Raw genomic sequence first — 18,978 nt, 5'->3', positions numbered from 1 at the left:
GTTGCATGTGTACTTCTGGCCTTCCTCTTTATTTATTTATTCCTCAGGAGGGCAGACATAAGTAATCAGAGTTTCAGTCCCTGTTCTTCGGTTCCTGTGGATGAAGGACTATGAGTTTGGCATCTTTTCATGGTTTTAGCTAAGGAGCAGTACCACAGCTTTGTCCCTGTGCTCTCAGTCCCTCAAGCATTGAAAAGGATCTGCCACTTCAGTAAGAGGGCCACCCGTGTCCTGCGGTGCATCAGGCACAGCATCGCCAGCCGGGCAAGGGAGGGGATTGTCCTGCTCTGCTCTGCACTGGGGCAGCCTCACCTCAAGACCTGGGGGCAGTTTTGGGTGTCACAAGATGAAAAAGACATTAAATTGTTAGAGAGTGCCCAGAGGAGCACCGTGAGGATGGTGAGGGGCCTGGAGGGGAAGCTGTATGAGGAGCAGCTGAGGTCACTTGGTCTGTTCAGCCTGGAGAAGAGGAGACTGAGGGGAGACCTCATTGCAGTCTACAACTTCCTCATGAGGGGTAGAGGAGGGGCAAGTACTGGTCTCTTCACTCTTGTGACCAGTGACAGGACTCAAGGAAATGGCATGAAGCCGAGTCACGAGGGATTTGTGTTGGATATCAGGAAAAGGTTTTTCACTCGGGGTGGTAGAGCACTGGAACAAGCTCCCCAGGAAAGTGTTACAGCACCAAGCTTGACAGAGTTCAAGAAGCATGTGGACAAGGCTCTCAGGCACATGGTGATTCTTAATGGGTCCTGTGCAGGGCCAGGAGTTGGACTCAATGATCCTGATGGGTCCCTTCCAACTCAACATATTCTACGATTCAATAATCTCAGCTGCAAGTTGATTTCATTGCCTGCTGTTTCCTGTGTCAGAGTGATCCACAGCAGCATGCCACTGATGGTCGTGCTTTTTCACATGCATGTGGTCAGCTAGAAAATCCACCCAGGAGCTTCCTGAGAGCCTGCTGCAATATAACCTGTATTCTGGAGCCTAGAAATGTCTGTGAACTCCTCAGATTGCTTCTTCCCACTGACAAAGTATTGTTTTGAGATACATCTGGTGTCAGGCGGAGGCATATGGCACCAGTATGGCAGTGCTGGCTCCGGGGGTGGTTTCCTGAAGAAGAGGTCTGGCTGAAGGCAGTAGTCTTTGCCTATTGAGAGTTATTATTATTTAGCACCCCAGTCTTTGTGAACTTGTTCAACTGGTGGCTGGGCAGAGTGCCATCTGAGCATATAGACATGAGCAGAGACAGCCAAGTCTCCAGGGCCTTACACACATCAGATGTGGGTACTGAGGTCAGGCTTCTCACTAAGGAGAAGCTAAATGACTGTCTGTCCCAAGCACGTGTACCTGTGGTTGACGGGATATGCCATCATTAATCCAAATCTGGGCCGTATTAAGGTTCCAAAATGAAAAACAGCTTTGCCAGCCACTTGAAGTGGGCTGGGGGCCTGTTTGGATCAGTGGATCAGTGCATCAGTGGGGAGGGTGGGAGGGAGGGAAGGAGCAGGGAGGCAGAGATGGCTCCACAGTGCTCCTCCCTATGGGCTGAGGTGATCTGACCCCCCACCAAGGCAGGGGTCAAAGGGTGCTGCTTTCCTAACCTGAAAGGGACCGAGTCTGGAGAGCTGGCCGGATAAACGACACGTACACCGATTCGATTAAGCATCGTTCTCCCTTTATTGTTCAACTATGCAAGCTTATATCTACTTTTTGCAAAGATTCACGCCCAGTCCCTCCGGACAGCCTCTAATCAGCGGGGGAGAAGACCAGTGTATACCTTGCCAAGGACTCTCAGGGCTGCCTGCAGCCAGGTGCTTTCCAGGCCTGCCTGCAGCCAGGGGCCTGTTCAGGGGCTTTTCCTCAGCAACCCTGGGTTGTCCAATCTTTCCAGGGGTATCATATGCCCCTGTTCCATAAGGAATCCCTCTACACTAACCCAGATTGCAGACCTCTCCAAGGGCTGGGCAACACTTCTGTTCATGAGGCCCAGCCCTCTCTTTGCTGTAACAAGAGCACAGGCATCTCATGTTTTGTTTCTTAATTATGTTTTCAGCATGGTTCTTGCAGCAGCTGGGAGCAGAAGCTTTAGCATTTGAGAAGCAGGATTGCCTGTTTGCCGGGCAAAACCCCCAGTTTACCAGCCTGAGCTCTCTCTTATGCTTGGGCAGCGCATGTAGGAACATGGAACTAGGGTTTGCTCCTTTGGCCCTTGGAGATCTACTCGCCTCTACAGAGAGGCAGAGCATGCACAGGGGATGAGGCAGCAGCACCAGTATTGTGGCCCCACTAAGAGTAGAACATCTGGGTGGAAGATCACAAGGCCAGAAGTACCAGAAGTACTTTGGTAAGGCCACTGAGAAAGCTAAGGAGAGACAGAGAAAGCAAAATCCTGTAGGCTGTATTTGCATAGAGGGAGAAAACTGAGCATTAAGCTAAAGTAAATACTGAAATGATTCACTGCACAGTGCCATTCAGAGAAATGCAGATGACCAGACACTGGGATTTTGCCTGTCTCTTGTGGGTCCCGGCAGTTGCTCAGACAGACGCTCTGTAGCACCCATAAAAAGATAATGCTGGGAATCTCCTAGTCTAAATGCTGCTTTTCTACTGTGAGCACTAAACTCCTTGTGGAATTGCCTTCTGACTTGATTCCTCCTACATTTACTTATGCGCTGTTGCCAAATACTGTGAAACTAGCTTCTTCTGTCCTCTGCAACAAGTAACTAAGCACCTGCAGTATAAAATATTCCTAACTGAAAAACTGGGAAACTTTACCATTGCTATTGGAAAGTGCCGTGAGATTTCCCTAGAAGGGTGTGGTAGAAGTGCAACCAAGGATATGCTGTTATTTTAAAAACCTGACCATGTGCTGGTTCCTCCCCCTTTGAAGTCAGTGGCAAAGCTGTTTTAGAGGAGTAAGACTACTTGAACAGGCAAACAAGAGGCAGCCTGGGGGCAGAAGAGGCTTACAAGGAATGGTTTCTGCTGCTGTCCTTGAGCACAGAGCTGTTCAGACAGACTGGAGACCTGTCAGCCACTCTCTCCCATTAAGACTAAGAAATGAATGCTTTTCAAGTTATTAAATGAATGGGCTTGATCTTACAGCCCTTACTCATCTGAGTACTGCCATTAATTTTAAGAAAATAATCACTATATTAAGTGCTATGGAATCCTTAAATTGTTAAATTCTAATATTTGACAGAATTTTTTATTGGATAGAAAAATAATGCTGACATAATTAAAAGGATATGAACATTTCACCTTTTGAAGACTGCAAACTACTTTGGAGCAAATTGTAAAACTAGAAGCAGTGCAGAGAGCTCAAGCCCATGTCATGTCTGTGGGTTATTTTTGAACTTTATGAAAAACATACTTTAGCAGTTTCTATCCTGACCATTCAGCTGTATTCTGGCATTCTAAATGCAAAAACATGCTAACCATGAAAGCAGAACGTTTAAAAATACACTGTCCACTTGGCTTCTTTGCCCTGCTTCAGAGTCTCCCAAGTTTGTTTGGGACAAACTTGGGAACTTTGTTGTGGAATGACTGTTTGAATTGGGGTTTCTTAAAATACATGTGGAGCCTTGTAGCTGCCGTGGGGTGTACACAGTGGTGGATCTGTACTATTTTAAAATCATCTGGCTATTTCACTTCATGTAAGAATATCTGTCAGCTCAGTTATAAGGAATGAGAGGGGTTGATTAAAACAACTCACGAAGCCATTAAACAAAGAGATAAAATGTAGAACATGTGCTGTAGGGTCGTTTTAATTATAATGTGGGGGGATCTGTGGAAACTGGATGGCAGCTGCAGTGTAGCTGAGTTTTAAACCCCTCTTAATAGCACCTCCATCCTGCTTCTTAGGGGTGGGGTTTCTTTTCTGTAAAGCTAGGTCCTTTGGAAATGGTGTTTGGAAGGTACCTCTCATTGCTACGACTGACCATAATGGAATTGCTGTGCTCAAGCACTTAGATATGGACTAAAATAGGCATTTATGTACACTAATCATCTAGTCATTAGGTGCTAGACTATGTAACATCAGAGAAATGTATGCAGAAGTGTTAGTCAAGGGGGAAGGTATAAAGATGTCAAGTGAACAGCCATGAGAATGCAGAGAAAGTGGGGAAGAAAAAAAGTAATGGCAGCTTTTCTCATTGTCTTGATTATCTTAGTAGGTCAAAAAACCCCTTACAGCTGTATGCTATAAGTATGTCTGTTAAGTTCATTTAGCATATAATCTGGCTTTAAGCAATTGATACCAGGCAGCCACATGAGTTCAGTAAAAACTATTTAAACTTCCCATTTTGCTTTATTCTTATCAACCTAGTTATAGGCATCAAGAGTTAGCATAATTAATTCTAGACCTATCAGAAGTGGTTTCAAGTCTCTTGTGAGTTCAAATCTGCCTGTAGCCATCAAAATCAGCATGAGGAGCAGTAAGGAAAGGAGGCAACACATCTGCCCGTGTCAAAGTTTTTGCAACCCCATCCACTTCTGCCAGAGACAGGGCCATTACATAGGTAGACATTGGGTCTAGTTCAGCTAGACAGCTCCAGTGTTCCTAATGCAACAAAGTTTGCTTAAATGTCTGCCATGCTTCTTATGCAAATGAAGTACAGTAATTTAGTTAACCCTTTGACACTGAGTAAAGTGTGTTCCCACATAGGAACACCAACACTTCAAAACACTATCCAGTCATTAAAATATAAAAGAAGATTTGCATAAAACAAAGACATAACATCCACGACCAATTACATAAAAATGGAAAATAATTCTTGAAGAAGAGCATGGAAGACTTGGAGTTACTGCTTCTTGCTCTTGGCTGTAGCTTGTTGGCACATGAAGGTTCTGGGGACTGTTCCCTTGAGCACTTCAGCTGTTGCATGTTATTTTAAAGACACTGAAAAGTGGTAGTTGGGATAGATAACCACCTCCATACTGGCTTGTGCGGCACTCTACCAGGTAGCCAGGGTAACCGTCACACCAGTCTGGCTCCTTAGCATCCCCAGCTAAAGAAAATGTACAAAGACAACTCAGCTGCCATTAGGATGAGGAAAAACTCAGTTCTGCTTAAACAATGTAAAGTGAAGTGTGGTTCCCTTTGTTCTTGGAAGACCTTGGTGGCAGTGAAATCAGTCATAGAATCCAACAATGACACACAGCTTGTCAGCTGATTCTCTCAAGACAGCATACCTTGAGGTGAACTTTGGAGGGTCTTTCACAGACGCGCCTCAAATTGCCTGAGTTAAAAGTTAGAGGAGAAACAGGGGAAGAGCTCTCTCTAATGGGATATCATGGGCCAGGATGCCAGTCTCTGGTTGGCATCTGGTTAGTTGAAGTTCTAACTTCTGGAAATGAAATTAAGCACTTTACCATCACTGTCATGGAGAGGTTATCTCAGGTTTTTAGCATCATGCTTAGACTCATCCTGTATTTCTCTAGGACCAATGGAACAACACATTTTAGGGTCAAAGTTAGCTCTTTGCATGTGTCCTGTTGGCTTTAGTAGAATTACTGGTGTGCAAGGAGTATGAATGGAGTTCATACAGCAATTCCTAAAATACAAAATGCTAATTACAGTATGCTTCCCTAGGGAGAGAGTTGAAGATGGCTGACCACGTAACCCCTCTCTTTTCTCCCGCTTTTATTCCAGTCCTCCGTGATGTCGGTCTGTTTTGCCCGCTTTCACCCAAACCTGGTCGTTGGTGGAACATACTCTGGCCAAATTGTCCTGTGGGATAATCGCAGTCACAGGCGCACTCCGGTTCAGAGAACTCCCTTATCTGCTGCTGCTCACACGGTAAGCATAAAAATCATCTCCTCTTTTCCTTAGAGGAGATGGTCAGCAGGGAAAGGCAGCTGCCTAGTTGTGTCTACAATGGTGGTTGCCACACAGATGAAAACGTAAGTGTGGTCCTTGAAGGGAAAAAAGTAGCTATGAGAGGTGAACAACCACCTCTTGTAAGTGCTTGATCATCATACTTTGTACAGTCAAGTCAGGACATTATTTTCCTTTCCAAGGAAGAAGGCAGGGTTAAGTTCAACACTTGGGTGAGGCACCTTTGTGCCAGCACAGTGGCACTGTAATTCTTGTCCCCATTGTCTGTAAAGAGAGCCAGACCACTGCGGAGGCTGTATGTCTATCAGTCCAACGTGGCAGGCAATTAGAGTCATTATTGTTGTCTTGGTGTATGCAAATTTCTGCATTGAACCAGACTTTGAGGGTCTCATAGTGAATTCCTGTAAGCAGACACTGGTGCCCTTGGAAAGAGTGGGGCAGTTTGCTTCTGTTTTCTGATAGAGCAGTACATAAATCCCTGCTGTGGTCTCCTACTCCAGACAGGGCCACAGGGCAGACTTTGCACACTGAGGGAGAGTTTGTTTCAACACAATGATGCAGGAGAGCATTTTGCTAACGCACACAGGTACTTGTAGGCAATTAATGATGGTGGCAATGGGCTCTAGTGATGTATAGGAGATAAACAGGCAGAGCAGTAACACAAAATGCCTGAGAAAGAAGAGACTTCGTCTGTGATACAAGGATGATGTCTGTGATGGGAGACTCTCTTACATTGCAAAGTACTCATATTGTGCTGGAGGAAGAGACAAGCCTGGGTTGCCTGCTAAAGTGTCCTCATTGCTATGGCTCTGACATCCAGTCCATCCCACACAAACGTCTAATGCATTCTTGAGCTCTCCTCCTCCAGAGTCTGGGCTTGGGCAGACTCTTCAGGAGAGATGGAAGGTGGAGTATCTCATCCTGGGAGTGGGCTTAGGGCAATTCCTGAGTGGAAAGTGGAAAGGAGGAGGAAAATGTAGAAGTATGATATGAGTGCAGAAAAACACAGATTTTCTGGAACATAAGGAACTGAACTCCACAGAGTACTCTGAGAGATAAGATAATCTTGTTCTAGCAGAATGAAGGATCAAAGTGATAGTACTTTTGCATCTCCAGCTTTTACAATTCTGTGATTCTAATGTTTGGAATTTGCAGATCAAGGTTCAGCTTTCAGTTGACCGTGACAACATAATCCCTGGAGTTAAAAGACAACTCCAGAAACCATGCCATGTGAATTACTGCTAAAGATTCAGTATGGGGCCAGTATTATGATTGCAAGTCTCTTATATTAAAAATTACAGGTGTGCACAGACATGCTTAGTGGGCCAGGCAATACAAATATTGTTCCCCAAATTTCCACTATCATGAATGTTGATGTAATTATCTAATGATCTGTGCCATGGGTTGCAACTTCAACATTGCTTTTCATTTCCCTAATGTTTTTGCTCATTTTGTCGCCAGTAATGTTCAATCTGCATGACAAGAAACAGTCTCTCCTGGAAGTGCAATTTAGAGATGTAGCAGACCAGAAAACTAGTGGCAAGAAACTGACTATCACTGAAAATTGAACAACTGGGACTCAAAATCTAGTGGAAAAGCAAAGATTAATGGAAAGTAATTTGTTTACACTCAAAAATCATTTAAGGCAAAATTGTACCTCCTGGAATTATATATTAAAGCAGTTTTATTATTGTAATAGAAAAATATGTAATGTTTTGCTTTTGACAAATATAAATAAATTACTTTGAGTTGTGGATGGGCACTTTATGTGCTGTCATGGATTGATATAAATAAGTGTTTACACGGTTTAACATGAGGAAATATGATGTTTTAAGGAGTGCTCAGATTTTACAATAAGAGTTGCTTACTTTATGTTCGTACATAGGAATTACTTACATAAACTGTAAATGAGGTCTTGGTTGCAAAAGGCTGGCTTGAATCCTTGCTGCCAAGAAAAAGGATTAAATTAAGACAACACTACTTTAGCGATGTTACTTTTTGTACTGCTAGATACGTGAGCTGAATAGTCATTTTTAATTTGAACTCACGCTGTATGTGAAGAAAGGATTTTTCTCTTTTCTTACTCCTGCTTTGTTTATTTGAAACAGATAGATCATGTGGTTCTCCCTGACTTCAACCTTCCTGAAATGTAGTATCACTGATTACTGCCTGGATTCACCAGGAAAGAGAATTCTACCCACAGCTTACTCACTAATTTCCTTTCACACCCACCACACATCTGCACTTGGGACAACAGGAAATTTTAATTAAGACAAAACCCTTTTGCATGATGATTTCATTTCCAAAATAAATAAAAGCAAGCTGGCAGCAACCCTTTGAAAGGAAGGAGCCTGTTTAGACTTTCTGTTGCATACAGTTGGTTGTCTTCATCTGCTTTCCTTACATCTTTTCATTTCTGCTGTGAGTTTTATTGTGCATGAAATTGATGGCTGGTAGCCCTGATTAAAGCCAGGCCTGACACACTGAGGTGCTGCTGGAAAGACATGGCTCACTCTTTCCCCCCCCACTAAATATTCTAGATATTCCACTGCTTGCTTTAGCTTCCTCCCACCCACTCTGTCTGTTTGGACTACTGGAGGTCAAAAGCCCATGAAAAAAATAGGTCTGTGCTTATTTCACACATCAGTACGCAGTAATCATGTTTAGCACTGGGGTCATTAGCTTACACTAAACAGCAAGAATGTCCATGGTGGGAGAGTAATAGTGTGAGACACATGTGAGGTACCAGTTGGGGTCCATTTGATGATCTGGGAGAAACCAGGTGCCTGAAAATCTTGAGAGAAAAAAAAAAAAAGGCATCAAATGGACCTTGTGACTTACTGGTGTGCACAGGTTGCCTCCAAGCACAAGGTACTATTTCAGCAGCAACTGCTTAGGCCATCTCAGTGTGGGCACAAACACTGTTTGTACAGGTGCTGCACCTTTTGCTCTTAGAGAGGGGACATTTACAGGGCCCACTCAGGTATCAAACCTGAGAGCGAGCCAGAGCTCTGAGGATTTCTGCCATTCCCCACTGACTGGGTAGGTGACCTGCAGCTGGATCTTGAAGTAGTCTGACATAAGTGGCAGTTCTGCCATTCCTTTCAGCAGGACCAAATGCTACATTCCTAACACTACACAGAGTTGGCTTAGAAGCTCCTAAGGGATCTCCTGTAAGTTGGTCCTAATTTTCTTTGATTAAGGAAAGTATTAGAGAAAAATGTTTTTTCTTTCTGCAGAGGCAGGTCTTCTATTTATTGGTAAACGCAGCAGAGAAATTAAATTTTTGTTTGCTCGACTTTTGTATATATCTAACCCTTAATTTAGCAGTATCACTTGTAATGGTCAAAGGAAATGAAATCTTATTGTTCAGTCTGACTGATTTTTTACTCTGGAGATTGCTGAACTTGACCCATCCCTCATATGTCACCGTCAGACATCAGATGACGCTTTGGGCTCAAAATGTTGCCAGGTTCTTTGGAATAGGCCAAGTCTCAATTATGCATACTAACTGGAATTCAGCCTCCATGGAATGACTGCATTATGGTGAACCAGGTGTAACACCCTAAATTTAGTCACTCCCCACTTATAATGACAGATTTCAAAAGGTGTATTGGCCAATGCTGAAGAACATTGATGGGCTTGTTCATGTTCTTCAACTGGAGTACATTTGCAAATATTTAGCATGCAAGCCAAATTCTGACAGAGTTCAAGTTTTATGCAGCTGTTTTCTTGAGCAAAGTTTTCATTTTTATTCTGTTTGGACAGTTTTCCTCTTTCTGCTGGTAATTTTCAGTGTCAAAAGCCATCAAAAAGATGGATTTTCAGTGTCAAAAGCCACCAAAAGAATGATACATGTCCCTGTGGGTGAAATCTCATCCACATAATTCAGTATTTTCACAGCGTTACTCAGCTGGGTTGTTTTATTATGAGAAAAATGAAACTTTGAAAACATTTCCACCTCCATAACGTACTTGGTAAAATTTAAATGTAAAAAACATAAAAACCCAACCAAAACAATTCCTGTCTGGCAAAAGCTGAGTCTTATATTTTCCAGTCATTGTGTGACTACTTAATCATTCTTTAAAATAACGTATGAGACATTAGAAGTTTGTTTGTGAAAATGTAAGAATGGCTTTCTGACTTCCAGCGTTATGTGTTTTCAGCATCCTGTGTATTGTGTGAATGTAGTTGGAACACAGAATGCACACAATCTTATTACTGTCTCTACGGATGGCAAAATGTGCTCCTGGAGCCTGGACATGCTCTCAACTCCACAGGTGGGTTTATTTTCACCTACACGGGGGGAAAAAGTGTCTTTGGTAGAGCAGGATACCTGCATAGTGGAACATAGCTCCTAAAAGCCAAAATCTCGCATCCTGTGCAAACTAAAACCAATGGATGCACTTGAAAGAGTACAGCTTGCTTCCAGCAGTCTCTGCTAAGAGCCAAACCCCATTTCCTTTACCACAAATCATGTAATTATTGTAATACGTTAATACATAGGTCAGTTTCAAGTGAAAATGAAGTAGTCCATTTTAAAGTACGGTAATTACAGAAGTCGCCTGTGGTATACATTGCACTTATTCTACAGCATTGTTTAACAAATATGGACTAGATTGCACTGCTGCTGAACACACCCTAGGCACTGCAGGTTTCCAAGGCACACAGTCAGAAACTCAGAAACTTACTTTGCTGGCAACCTTCAGTAGCCAAAGAAACAAACAATGCAAATCAAAAGTTTTAGAACTAATCCTCCCCCTCTGGAATGTTTGCTGCTATTGTCTTTCCCCCCACTCCTCTCCTTTGTATCAGAAATGAAAGGAAACACAGGAAAATTGCCCAAACCACTAGTGATTATAATAATGGAAACTAAACAAAGAATCTGATGCTGAAAAAGGTGTACAGAAAGCATCTTTTAAGTGTTATCTTCTGAAGTAGTACATTTTCTATTTCAACACATCACTCATTTTTATACACAATTTCTTAGAAAAAAATTTAATATCATTTTTACTAAGCAGCATGGGATCTGATCTTGTTTCGAAATGCTGCACAGAAACTCCCGGTAATGATTCCATTAATCATGCATTAATGTGCAATTACTATTGAATTATTCGCTTTTCAGTGTTGACACAAGAGGTGGGACTCCTCTATCCTAACCTGAGCCATCTGAAAGTTGATGTGTCAAGCCTAAGTTCGAAATTCAAGTTTTCTGTACAGTTGAGGTAGAGAGAGGCTGCTACTTCTGGAGGATGACTCATCCCATCCAATAGTGAAATGCCATTTCAGATACCCACCCTGGGACATGGAACTGTCCTGTCTTAGGGTGGGAGAGGATTCTGGAAGCCATCACATCTACTCCCCTACTCAAACGGAAGCCAACTTCAAAGTTCGACCACATCGCTCATGTAAGGCAACAGTGTGGGGCTGGTAGTTGTGCCCTGGGACTGTGAGAAACCAGTACTCTTCTGCAGTAGAAATGGAGGCACCTAAAACGGCCCAGGCATATATGTTCAGGCACCCGAATCCCTTCCACAGTTTCTCACCTAAACATCAAGAAGATAAATCCCACCCCTGCATATTCACTTACTGGAATACTAAAGTCTGAAGCACAGATCTGTGAACATCTGAGTTCCAGTACCTCATCACTCAAATGGCATTTCCCTGCTCCAAAACTGACTCTCAACAAGGATGGGAACACACCCCACATTACACTGAAGTTTGGCACATGTCTCATGGTGATCTAGAAAAGAAAGGCACAGGACTTGACATCAAGCTGCATGCCATAGCTTTAAACTGGGAGGAGTAAAGTGTTGCTGATGTGTGTCAGTCTGAAACTTTCCAAAGACACAGATCCAGAGCACTTGTGTACAGCCATGGTGTGGGTGCTGGGAGGAGAGAGTCCACCACAGTCTATGGCCATATCTCTGCAGACATTAAATGATGATCTCACCCCAGAAGATTTTAACAAAAATATATGGTCTCTCTGCCATAGTAACAGAATTTCTTTCTCTCTCTCTTTCTCTCTCACTCACATATTTACAGAAATATGGGGTGGTCTCCCAATGCATTTTCCATGTCTTATTTTGCCTTTATAATAGAACCAAATTTATTTAAAAGGAAAGTATAAACCAAGCTGCAATATTTCTTTATGGATTTGCATCGCTCTCCTCTCACAGGGATACCCACTTTCTTTGCAGCAAAAAAGCCCTTCTGAGAAAAACCCTACTGGCTTTCGCCCTAGAAGAGCAGCAGCATAGACTTTTTAAACATAGGGAACATGCCCACTTAAAGAGCTAAAAATGAAAATGGTGAAACCATTCAGGCCTTTTGTGGATTCTTGGGTTACACCATTTAGGCTGAAAAACCAAAAAGTTGTGCAAAATCTGCTCAAAGCATACACATTTTGCAACAGCCACAAACTTGCACGGTGATTGTATTTGCAATTGCAAAAGTGGGCATGCTGATTTACTTTAAAATATAGCTACCAAATGAAAACAGAAAACATTCCTGCTGGTTTGTAGCTTGATGGTGGAGTCTAGAGGGAGTGTTTATGGTTACCTCTGAAAATCCCTGAAAAGCAACGCTTAGAATGTTGGTAGTGACAGGACCCCAACTTTGTAATTTTGTTCTGCAAAGGGACAAATGACACGGTGCAATAAATGCCTCACATGCGCACAATATTACATGTGCTTCCTGACAATTGATTTCCAGAATGTTTCTAAATAGAAGGGTATTGCATGATTTGTTAAAGCCTGAGGCTGGCAAATGTAACCATTAAGGTATTACCTGTAGTTTCTGTACCATTAGATTTTAAATTCTCACCTGTTATCTCTGGCTGATTTAAGATGATGCAGAAAAGACCAGTGCCTTCCTGCCAGTCTCAAATGTGTGACAGATAGCACTGGGGATGGTAAGAGCATCCTGGTTTTGTGACATTGCATCTTCTCACAATGTCTTACGTAGAAGCCAGAGTCCTGTGTCTGGGTCAAATGATTTCATCTTCCTCTCCTGCTTCCCCATGTAATATTCAGAAATCAGTTATAAAAAAAAAACCAACCCAGACTAACAAAAGGAGGATCACAGCATAATAACAAAAGCCTGTTTTGGTAGGAGAGCATGGAGCTGGTATACAATAAGTCCAAACCAGTGGCGGTCACAGGAATGGCTTTCCCAACAGGAGATGTCAATAACTTTGTCGTTGGCAGTGAAGAGGGAACAGTCTACACAGCCTGTCGTCATGGAAGGTGAAGTTCAGCATTTTGTACTTATAAAACATTCTGTGCCTGTGTTGATGAGAGATAGCCAAGTGTGTGTTCAATGTTTTTTTCTCTTGGATCAACGATGTCTGTACTGTTCCTGTGACCAGCACAGGAGCTGCCTGACTTTGAGCAACTGTGCTGACAGTATTGCTAAATTGCTTCTATTTAGGCATATACTGATAGTCTGTATGGCAGCTGATGGTTTGAACAAGTCTTAGGCTGTTAAGATAAATGAAGCATGCCTAAGGGCATTTCTCATTTCTGAACTTTCAGACTTGCCTGATTTGTTACTCACAAGAGGAGGAAGGTGCCAGATCCTCTTTTTAGCACACCTTTGTAGAAACCTACTGACTGTCGACAAAAGCTCTTCTGCTCCTGCCTGTCTTTCCTGGAGCTTTTTGCTATCATCCCTGGTTTATTTCCAGAGGCTCCTGTGTCCTTCAGCCCAGCACAGTGAAGAGCCATATGTTATCTGGAAAAAAGGTGTGTCAAAGCACAGCAGATACCCAGGATGGCCTTAGTGCTCCAGAATTCCCCTTACCCCACTGACTACATGGCAGATAGCTGGGATGAAATAAGAGGTGTCCTTCTTATCCGGCACTGCAGGACTCAGCCTCTGCTCCAGCACATGCTGTGAGGTCTGGCACGGGGAGCCTAAGTGAGGCCACACTGTCCACACAGGAGAGGTGATGGGACACTGCACCAGCTGGATGAAGGACCAGTTTTCTCTGGTGCAGCTCCATATCTGCTTTCAGTACACTGTACTCACACTGGCACAGGGCTGACAAGCTCATCAGAGCTGTGGCTATTTTTAATGTATATTCTTCCACTCGCAATTTTTCTATAATCTAGCTAAAAGGGTAATTTCATTATTCCCTTTTCTGTGTACACTGTGAGACAGCACTGACAACTGATCTGGCATAATTTGCTTCCAGGAAGAAGAAAACTGTGCACATTCTCTCTTACACAGCATTGTATTTTTCCTTCCAAATAGCTATTCTAACCTCCAGCTGATGAAATGCACATCTCCCCTTGTTCAAAGTAATGACTGTATGATACTTGATAGCAGGATCAGTTCCTTCACTTTTTGTGAAAAAGCATTTGCTTCCTAGTGACTTGATTGACTGCTATGAAAATTTATCTTAGATATTTAAGAGAAAAAGAATTGCCCATCATAATTCATTAACATATCTGCATTTTTATTTTAATGGTTATTCCTTGTGAAAATGGCTTACTCAGAGGCATAAGCTACAGTATAATTACAATTTAGAATTATTTTATAATTATACATAAATGTTATTTCAAGCGACAGGAGTAGACAGTATATGTAGAAGTGAGTACGGTAAGTCTTGAGAAGTAAGAGAAATTCTCCCTGTGCTGAATTCTGAGCATTAATTTTGCCCATTGGAATAAACTTCTGCAGGCAAAGGCTTTAGCAAAGGGAGAAAGATTTACAGGTTAAATAGAACTTTAAAAGGAAACAGGAACCTAAGAGTAAAGAAAAATTATGTTAAATCACCAGGTGGTAAATTACTCTCTGCATGTAAATCTTTCTTCTTCCTGCAGTAAAGCTGGCATTGGTGAAATTTTTGAAGGCCACCAAGGACCTGTCACAGGAATCAATTGTCACATGGCAGTGGGTCCAATAGACTTTTCCCATCTCTTTGTCACATCATCATTTGACTGGACAGTGAAATTGTGGACCACAAAGGTAAGAAATATGAGTTGGGCTGGGACAAGTAATGCTACTTGTGCAAATTCTGTTGTCAGAAATACTTTTAATGCCATCTATCAAGTCCTAAGAACAAATTAATTGAAAGGTTGTGGTTAGAATGGGCACAGTGATAAAATCATAGGTAAAATATATAGCTAGTGTAACTCTCAGTCATATTTGCCCTGGAGCATACCTTGCCCTTTAGCTGGCCTGCATTTCAGTATTAACCCTAGCGCTGAGCACTTTCATGAGGCAAGGAGATGAGGATGTCCTGGACTCCCAGCCATCAAACAATCCATTCAGCACTCCTGTGCAGGCTAAATTGCAAGGCTAATACTATGCACCATGGTGGTGCAGCAGCAGGAACACTTCCCTCTGATGAAGCAACAGGGGAAGTGCACATACAACTTAGCGCAATCAATATCACTTGTGAAATTCACTGCTGGAGGAGGCCGTGATAGCCAAAAGATAAAATGTCCCCATGACATTAGAAGCAGGGTGAAGTACATGCTGGAACTTACATTCATGACCACCAGGGATCTGTTGCTGACTACTCTGTGGCACTCTGCCTGTGACCTCTTTCAGAGAGAGCAGCAGAACAGCAGAAATGTCACAGTCCTGTGAAACTTTGAGACCCCAACACTCCATGGGACAGACTAAACAGACCAACCTGGTTTATTGTACAGGCTGAGTAAAACAGGACAATGAGAGGTAAAATCCTAATTATATAAGTCATCTAAATTTATTTTTTTATACACCAGAGTGGAGAACTGCCTTCCAAATGTCAGGTTCTTGTCTTAACCAAGTTGGTTTTGTGCCTGCATTTGGTTCACATCTTGAGCTGCACCCAGCAGAGTTGCAGTACTGGAAGCTGACCCCAGTCAGGAAGTATCTCAGCATGTGTTCTTCCAAGACATCAGGGCTTGGAGATGATAGAACAGATGCACAGCAAATGTAAATACAGAAGTGATCAGAAGGGCTCATGTGACAACCTTGTGTTGGAAGAAGAAGCACAGTTACCTAGATGATAACTTGAATCAGCTTCCATAGTGGCTTCCCAATGCATTTGTTAATGGCCTGATCCAATGTGTGTGCTAATTAACAGGTATCTTTTCCTAATCAGCAGTGACCATAGCTGGTGCTTTTGTCTTGAGCATTATGTTTCAGGAAACTTGTAATGAGAAAGGTGCATTATTTACCTAAGTCACATATATACATCACTAGACCCAGCCTTAACCAATGCAAAAGTGGTCCAGAGAAGTGGATGTGGGCAGGCTGGAATGGGTCTGGGATGGTTCCTAGGTGGTGAATGTTAGAAAGGGCTGCAGGATAGCCATGGGATGGACAGCTTAGATGTTGGCTCAAAGATAGGCCATCTGGATGTGAGACAAGGGAGTCGTGGGCAGTGGTGACTGGGGACAAGGGAGTACAGGAGTGTTGAAGCTGAGTAAGAGGAGAAGAATTTGTGGGGAGTGCCGGGAAGATGAAAGGCAAGTATTGAATTCCAAACACACATGTACAGAAAAGTCTTGGATGCGTATTCAACCATCAGCTTGAGGTTGAATATGGCAATAAGAGCCTCATTCATCTGCAGCTTAAACGAAACTGTATTAAGGGATAATAAAGCCTGATTTTTATTTTTAACTCTTGGGATTTTAGAAGTTAGTAGTAACACTAACACAGCACATTTTGGGCACAAAGACACTGCAGATAGTAATATAGTCAGCCTTGTGGAATATTTCAGTGCCAAAATGGTTGGGTCTGATTTTGTTCAAGACAATCAGTTTTCAAAGAACCAACCCATTTAAATTTCTAATATCTATCAACCTGTGGCTCATCTGGCAAGAGGGGCTTCCTGAGAAAGCTGTTTGACTGAGCTGGGCGAGCTGTGATGTGCATGTGACACACCACAGCACCACTCAGAGCTGGAAGCTGCGTTGCTGTTTTGGATCACTCGCTTTCTTCTGGAGCAGGTTTGAGCAGCAGCAGCAGCCCCAGGCTGCTGCCCTGCCAGCCACTGCCCTGTGAAAACATCCTCTGAGACAGTAGACAAGTACTTGAATTGTGATGAATATTTTCTTTTTCTCCCCATTCAACTGCATCAGTTTATTTCCATATTGTCTGAATAATTTTCTTGGCTGGAGCTACTACATATTTAAGGCTCTCTTTGTTCAGTTCGTATAGTCAAGGCTCAGTCAATCAGTGGGCTCTGAAAAAAAAAATAGTGGATTGATATGAAGTATTGAGTGCTTCTGCTGGCTTACAATATTTTAGTCAGAATTGGTTTATTCCTTTAGTTTCTTATTTGTAATTTTAATCTTCCTATCAGCATCCAAAGCCGTATTGCTTTCCTGCTTCTACCAGTGTTGTCTACTTAATCCTGTGCACATTATCCTCTTTGGTCATGAAATTCAATTCCTTTCTGTTTCACAGGTTCAGAGTCAATGTCCAATTGTAAAGTGAACCATAAAAGCTTTGTGTTTATATTGTCTATTGATGTTGTGTAGCATCCTGGGGTGCTTACCAAGAAAGGCACTTTCATAGCAGGAATTTGACTGATGGATTTAAAGCACCATCTCCCTTAAAAACTCTTTCTTGACATTTTATAATCTGTTTTTGTGGTTAACACATTTTCTAGCTAAAGGCAGTTCAACCGGATGACTGAGAATAAGATTTTCACTAGCAGATGAATGAGCGTTTTGTAGATAACACTAATACAAGGTTCACATTATCATCCATCACATTAGCCAATAATTAGATCCCTCTGTGAATAGCAAGCAACCAGAAGCAACAGGAAAAGAAACAGAATTTGCAAAGGGAGTTACTTGATAACCACGGCATTATCTGGTTCCTGATGAAGTTAGTAGGGCTTTCAACTTGAATTCATGCTACACCATGTGAGCAAGTCTTGGATGCAGAGCTGTCAAATGGAAGTCCCGATGTGAAGTGTCTGTGGAGCTCTGCCCTTAATTAGGCAGTGTCGGTACGATGCTTTGAAGAGGTAAAGTGCTAAGTGGAAATGCTAAGTGTTGTTAATTAATTAAACACTAATCCTCATGAATGAATAGCATGAGGTTAAATAATGAAATGTAAGTATTGTTATTATTACAGCAATTGCTGTTTGGAGAGCAAATTTTTTGATACTGTGTCAAGAGATGGGAGCTATCCTGAAAATTTTAAAGCATAGCAAAACATACGCTAGTTTCAGCTAAAGCCTAGAAGATGGCTTGTTTTCTGCTAAGGGAGTTAAAAAGGGTCTGTACAGAGAGGTGGATTTTGCTAGCTTTTTCATCCTTCACATGTCTTCTTCAGCTCTTACCCTTCCACTGAGGTGATGCCTTTTCCTGGTCTTAAAATGAAGAATCAAACACATTTAGAAGGGAAAAAGGGATTTTACCTCTGTATTTCTTTTAAGGATCCTTAGGTGCACCATGTTGCAGTGGAATGCACCGTAATGCCCACCGCAATGCACACCCCCAAAAGATCTGGTATAACATTATAGGTCTTACTAATTAGCATATCTATCAAAGATGGTAATACCATCATCAGAAGGAGGCTCAGAGGTGAGCAGACTGGTAGTAGGGCCACCACATAACCATTAGCAGGAGCCAGAGGTCATGTGTGCCCTCAGTGACAGACCACCCATTGTGTGTCTGTGCTCAGTTTTGCTTTACTAGTATGTGCATCAGTGGTAGTGCCTTCCTCGTCCCTCTCCTTTGTCTTTTTTTCTTATGCTCCTCACATGCTGCTCTTCTGTTATGCTGTGCTGTTCCAGTCTGCAGTTTGTTGTGCTTTTTGAGAAACCCCATTTTAAACAGCAAACGTTTCCATTTCTATGCTATGTGCCTTCACGTACATTTCTGTACCTTGAATATCTTTTGCCCACGTGTTTGTTGATAACCTGGGTACAACCCAGTCTTCCTGTGTCTTGGAGAAAATTATTTTACCTGTCATACCTTCCTATCAGCATGTAGCTTCAGACTCCACTGGTTTTCATTTGGCCTAGAGTTGAACACCATCTCCTCCAAGGTCCAGCTGAAGCCTACCACTAGAAAAATGCAAAGAAGCACGTGGTGGTGGTGCTGGTGGTGTTACTAAAGGCAGGTACCTCCACCCTTCCCCAGAAGCTGTGCTGGTGGTGTTACCAAAGGCAGGTA

General features: G+C 42.5%; 1 protein-coding gene across 7 annotated transcripts in view; it reads left to right on the top strand.

Moving 5' to 3' along the window:
* The window catches only part of DYNC1I1 (dynein cytoplasmic 1 intermediate chain 1), a 187,491-nt gene that overhangs the window by 133,593 nt on the left and 34,920 nt on the right, over positions 1–18,978 (top strand). For all 7 annotated transcript variants that reach the window (XM_039549986.1, XM_039549984.1, XM_039549989.1 and 4 more), the window contains 4 exons: positions 5,660–5,806; positions 10,012–10,125; positions 12,959–13,092; positions 14,674–14,818. In XM_039549986.1, the coding sequence (XP_039405920.1) occupies positions 5,660–5,806; positions 10,012–10,125; positions 12,959–13,092; positions 14,674–14,818 (540 nt within the window). The remainder of the gene's footprint in view (positions 1–5,659; positions 5,807–10,011; positions 10,126–12,958; positions 13,093–14,673; positions 14,819–18,978) is intronic.

The sequence above is a fragment of the Corvus cornix genome, chromosome 2, assembly GCF_000738735.6.
Source record: "Corvus cornix cornix isolate S_Up_H32 chromosome 2, ASM73873v5, whole genome shotgun sequence".
Lineage (NCBI taxonomy): Eukaryota > Metazoa > Chordata > Aves > Passeriformes > Corvidae > Corvus > Corvus cornix.
Note: the sequence above shows the minus strand (reverse complement) of the source record. Positions and strands in the feature narration are given on the sequence as shown.